The sequence below is a fragment of the Ipomoea nil genome, unplaced genomic scaffold (assembly GCF_001879475.1).
Source record: "Ipomoea nil cultivar Tokyo-kokei standard unplaced genomic scaffold, Asagao_1.1 scaffold0268, whole genome shotgun sequence".
Classification (NCBI taxonomy): domain Eukaryota; kingdom Viridiplantae; phylum Streptophyta; class Magnoliopsida; order Solanales; family Convolvulaceae; genus Ipomoea; species Ipomoea nil.
This window is the reverse complement of record NW_017616696.1, coordinates 5,214,283-5,220,547: the sequence shown is the minus strand read 5'-3', so window position 1 is coordinate 5,220,547 and position 6,265 is coordinate 5,214,283. Positions and strand designations below refer to the sequence as shown.

Below are 6,265 nucleotides of genomic sequence, written 5' to 3'. Positions count from 1 at the left end.
AAAATATAAATTAACAACCAAATTGAATATTTAAATAATTAAATTACTAAAGCAAGTCAGCAAAGAATACAAAAAAATTAAAACAGTAAAAAATACAACTAAAATTTGATAATTTCCCAATTGAATTTACCTAAATCCTAATTCCTAATCTAGGAATTATCAAAAAGAAAATCCTAATCTAGCACTACAACAACTCAAATTTAATATTACAATTCTTTCAATTACCTAGATAAATTTTTTAATTGTTATAGGCAGTAGGCTTGTAGTCTCTTTGCCTGCAACTAGTTGCTAGATTAGGGATTTAGGATAGGCTTTGTATTCTTTAACTTTGTCGTTAATTGTTTCAAGCTTTGTTCGAACTTCGAACTAGACTTCTACTAGATTAGAGATTTAGGCATTTAGGTTTAGTATAGGCTTTTATATTCTGCAACTGCGAGCCATATATACATTATTTTTCTTTTTTTAAATAAGGGGCCCCCAAATTTGGGGGTCCCTGGGCAGGCATTTGTATAGTCTCTACCAAATCATAATTAGGATCCCGAAGATTACCTTTACCCCTAATTCATTGAATAGCAAGTAAAGAGTCACTCCCTAGCAAGGGAAAACATTTGTCCCCACACAAAATGTAAGTTGTATGGTACATAAACATAGAATAAGTTAAAATTAAAACTTGTACATTAAATAACTAATAGTTCAATGGATCGAAAGTAGACTTAATTCAGAGACCGTACGATCCCATCCTACTGAGCATTTCCAAGGAGACAGTGGAGCTCGTCGAATTCGTCCCAGCTGAAGCCGTAAGGAGGAAAATCCAAGCCGCCATCCGGATCGCCGCCTGAGGACGAGCTACTTCTCTGATAATCGCCGGCCGGCGGCGGCAGCGGCGGAGCAGTGTTCTGTTGCGATGTCGATGCCGCCTGGTTATAATAAGCAGCCTGAGGCGGCGACGGCTGAAACGCTGCTGCGGTAATTGCTGGACTACTGCTCGTCGGCCGCCGGTCAAACGCCCTAACACATTTTGCTCTTTTGTAGGCTCGGCACAGGCTGAATTCTTGGTGCAACTGCATGTATGTATGTCATCATGTAATTAGTACAAAGTACTTTCAAATTATAGGTATATATTCTGTACTTACAATTAATTGTTTATATACACCCCATGGGCAGCTCAATTAGTCATAGAGGTGAAACTTTAGAAGAATGACCCGGGATCGAGTCTCAACAGTGATAGTGTGGGAGCTACCTCGGGTCGGAGTGTGAAAGAATTAATTGTTTATATACCTATAGTTACAATTTTATATGTCTGTAATTAACATGTTATGTACCAGATACATAAACAATTAACTTTAGGCACAAAATATATCAATCAGGCATAATTTTTGGATTCTAATCCACGATACAAGATAAACCTTGGTCCATAGTATTAAATTGATTTCTAATCGAAACCAACAACTATAACATTACTATAGAGGTGAAACTTTGGAAGAATGACCAGGGGTCGAGTCTCACCGGCGGCAGTGTGGGAGCAACCTCTCAAAGTGAGGGGGGCTCCTTGTGCGTAGTGAGCACCGGTCTAGTCTCTGTGGTTCATGTTCAGTTGAGTCACCATGATTTACATCCTCCCAAATGGTCTCTCGAACCGGGGTATGGGGGACCTTTAGGGTTGGGGTTCAACCTTTTTGGAAGAACATTACTATATATATAGTATTGGTTTGCATGCAATAAGGTGAAATGTTTAAAATAATATAATGCATGAAAACTGTAACGAAACACCCATGGCTGCTGCCGCAGCCGCAGAACCTTCCTCCGCTACAAAAGGAGAAAAGAAAAGAAAAACTGAAAATGATAACCAAGTGTATGGAAATTTCATGATCTACATGAAACTATTATGGGGTATGTAGTATTTTTTTTAATTTCTATGAAATTTCAGTTTTTCTTTCCTTCTTTTGGAAACATTCTATGAAATTTCATTTTAAAAGGAATTACTTAATTTGATAGTAAAGTTTATAGAAATTTCTTTTTAAAGACAATATAAATTTGAACCAATTGCTTCCATCCCCTTAGTTCAAATCACTTACCATACAAATATTTACGGAGCATTTATTTTTATGAGGGGTTTGGTTTCAAGTGTTCCTCCAAATATATATACCCACACATATTCTAATATGCTCTCATACCAAGTAAGGTAAACTTATAACAAATATTCTTAAAATATTATAACAAATCCATTTTGTGCAACGTAGAAGTGAAAATATGATAAAAGTTTTATATGTATAAAATCTCAAACCCTCCCGACAAAAAAAAAAAAAAAAATACTCTCAAGCCGTGCTCCGGAGGATTTTGTATAACCTTATAGTTAGAATATTCTAATAATAGTTGGAAATTATGTAAAATTAAACCTAAACCAGATCTTTGGTTTCCTTAACTTGGGTGTTGTTTGGGAATGAATAAACCTGAATTTGAATCAAAATTCCATCTTGTTTGTTGTTTCATAAAAGAACTAAAAACAGTATATGTAGCTAAGCTTATGAAACAATTATGGTTATATATATATATATATATATATATATATATATATATAGATACTAGGTTTGGTGTGAAGTTATCAAGATAGAAATATATATTCTAGCCTTTCTTGCTAGGGCAGTGTTTGGAAGGATTTTGTATGACCCTATAATTTATAATTATTGTGATCTCAACAACCAAAAAATAGTTGGAAATTATTTTAAAAACCCTAAAATTAAAGATCCATATATATTTTATTTGGGTTGTTACATATATATATACTAAGAAACTCCATGGAAAGTGTTGGGTACCTTCAAGTTTGCAGAATTGGTAATGGATGATGCTGAAGCTTCTTCTTCAATGGCTCGGTACTCGTTCATCTTCCACTCCGTCTTCCTCCCACTGGGCGCTCTCCCTCTGTAGAAAACCATGGTTCTTTTCCCTCCAACAATGCGATTATTCACCGAGTAAACGCACCCCGGCGAGCCGGTGGCTTTCCAGTACCCTTCCGCCGTCAGCCTCGTCGGCCTCCCTCCCCGCGCCTCCCTATCCTGCCGAGGAATAAAGAAAAACCACTGCTCCGGGTCGCTCCGGCTATACTGCCCCGCCAGTTCTGTTTATTAGTAAATCAAATCTTTGTTAATTAAGGTTTAGTTTCGATCCATGCATGAAATATGTTGATGAAATCCTTAAAAATAAAGCAAAACATAAAGACTTACGTGGGAGATCCCATGGATTGAAATCATAGATATTAACGACAGGGATGACGGTGTGGATTTCCTGTCGTGCTCCTTGAAGCTTGTTTCTTAGGTAAAAAGAAACCAGCTCTTCTTCTGTGGGGTAGAATCTATATCCTGGTGGGAGATCAGATTCTGCAGACATTATTATTATATTTCTTGCTTTAATTTGCTAGCTTGATGGATCTATCTAGTGTGTGTGTGTGTGTGTGTATGGTGGAATTGAATGATTAGGTTTTTGAGGAGAGAAATGGTTGTTTCACTGCACGTATATGTAGAGGATGATGGATTACAGGTCGTCTTTGATTAAAAAACAAGTCAATAGAAAAAACTAAATTTTATTTTGCATTGTGGGCCGAGAAGGTTTCGATTCGATCGGAAGATAGATCGAATGGCTATAATTACTAGAAAGGGTTCGTGAATGATCAAACTAAAGAGGACATATAGTGACATATTTATAGGGACGGAACCCCTTCTCATGTCACGCGTTTAAACCAGAATATATATACTTTTCAGTACCAGGACTATGTGGTCCAATGGTATCCGGGTTGGACTTCCATTTGGAAGGTTGTGAGTTCATGCCTCAGTAGAGGCGTTATTAGCTCTTTGTGTTTCAGTAGGTTGAGAAAGTATATGAACAGATACTACAATGTAATAGAGTTAGTAGCATTCAAAAAAAATTTTCTCATAACTACTTTTTAACCTACTGAAACATAAGAGATCAAACCCGTGATGATATCTCATTTAGAAGAGTCATTTCGTGCCACTAGACCACAAGGTTATTGGCAACAATATGAATAAAAGTTGTTATGCATCATTATTTAAAAGTTATTGTTACTCGGTATGAAAGAATATTTTTTAATTTTATTTATTAGAAAGCTAGAAAAAGAGAATAAACTTTTTGGGTGTGTATGGTAGGGTAAAGAGAAGGGGAAAGGACTAAAGACCGAGTAGGAAGGGACGGGTAACGAAAATGGAGTCAAGTCGCGTCTTAATTTGAGTGGTAACTTCCGTCTTCGTGTGATGAAAGGAGACAAAATTATTATTGTTAATTTTCTTTTAATAGTGCTAATTATATTTTAGTGTATTATTATTAAATTGTTAAATGCTGTGTTCGTACTACTTAGTAGAATTAGTCAAGGTCCAAAGTTCAATTCATATACTATTTAATTCGTACTTTATTTTGTGATACCCCCTTCAAATCTATAAAGTTTCGTCTGGACCCCTTCCATCATTTTTGCTTTCTATTACGCCGTAGAGTACGCGTTTACGTTTACGAAAACAGAAATTTGATTCTATGTGAGCCTTATTACAATTTTTTTTCTATATGGTATCTAAATTGGACTCAAGTTACAATTGTAGAATTTAATTCTCACTCAATAAAAATATAATCAAAACTTTTTAACATAATGTATCATTTAGAATGGTTAAACATAGACCTTAACGTGTCATCACTATTATAATATTATTATAACTAGTATTTGTCCCGTGCGATGCACGAGAAATATGTTATAGAAATATACCCTATATGAGGTTTATTCATATATAAAAATTTTGTTATTTAATAATTATGTGTGAATTGCTATGATAAAATTATGAACATAAATATATTTACAATTAAAATAAGAATTGATATTTAAGTGGGTGATTACTACAAATCTTAAACTATATTAAAAATTTAGTATATAGTATTTAATATTACAAATTTTTAAGAACTTAGTAAACTACAATAGTAATTGAATTAATTACAATTTTCAGAGTCACCACGGATCAAAATTTTTAGACCTTTAAGATTTCTAACTCTATATGTAACAACATACAATTGACGTTTAAAGAACAAACAATTATTTATAAATATAAATGACTATTAATCATCATCACCATTTTCTAAATAATAATATAGAAGATCCAAAAAATTAAAGAATACAATAATAATAATGATAGAGATAATAATTGTAACAATAATTGCTCACCAAAACAATAATTGTAACAATAATTGATCACCAAACCATATGGCTATATTATAGTTAAGATTCATTTGTTGTATTTGATTATTATTGACAAAGCAATTATACCTCTTAAAATTACTCTTTAATATTCATTTTTGAAATGTTTGAATTGACAATTAGTGGACAACAAATAATAAATTGTGTTTCGCTCGACTCGTACTTACCCTCTTTGTTCATCTTCTTCTTTCGTGTTTTGGATTATGCTCTAACAAAAAATTCTTGTACTATATTCCGTATATAGTTGTTGGTTGGAATTATAATCTGAGGATTATGAGTTTCATTTTTGGTTTATATATATATATATATATATATATATATATATATATATATATATATATATATAATTATTTTGCGATATTAAATCGACTTTAATTTGGTTCATTATTTCACAACACTAAGCACGTGCAGATAGTAAACCTCGTACTTAAGATGGTAAAGTTGTTGATCATAAATACAATTACACCTGGACTCTAAAACGATATGACCATTTTCTAAAGAATTTATTATGTTGACATCACACTGGCTCCAATTGAACAAGTTTACACATAAGAATGAATTTTATCAATGCATGAAAACTTCTAATAAGTTAATTTTATTATTATAATAATATCTATTTTGTAACTATATATTTTAAATTATTTATTATCATTCTCTATTGACATGAATTGTAACAACTGTGATTGACAAACTCTCAAAACAATTTGTCATAACAACGAATGGAAATTAAAAAAAAATTAATGATTTCATTAGTGTTGATGAAAAGTATGTACGCCACTTTATTACTCTTATTAAATTAAATAAATTAGTAGCTACGACAAAAAATAATACATATGCATTTAATTAATTTAGAATTATATGTCTATAATGTCTTTATTTTTAAAAAAATTATTCATTATAACAAATTTAAAAAGAGATATAATTTCATTAGTTATATTATATTTATTTTCTACAATTCAAAGATTCACTACTTTCAAATTTATTGTATTCACTACATTGTCCGCTGTCTTCTTTTTACAT

At 32.4% G+C, this 6,265-nt stretch overlaps 1 protein-coding gene across 1 annotated transcript; it reads right to left on the bottom strand.

Moving 5' to 3' along the window:
* Nucleotides 1-641: 641 nt before the first annotated feature.
* On the bottom strand, nt 642-3,650 carry LOC109151974 (NAC domain-containing protein 90-like). Its single transcript, XM_019299566.1, has 3 exons — nt 3,222-3,650; nt 2,814-3,115; nt 642-1,061 (listed from the first exon to the last, which is right to left on the bottom strand). The coding sequence occupies exons 1-3, from the start codon at nt 3,382-3,384 to the stop codon at nt 741-743; spliced, it is 786 nt and encodes a 261-aa protein (XP_019155111.1). The 5' UTR covers nt 3,385-3,650; the 3' UTR covers nt 642-740.
* Between the last annotated feature and the right edge of the window lie 2,615 nt (nt 3,651-6,265).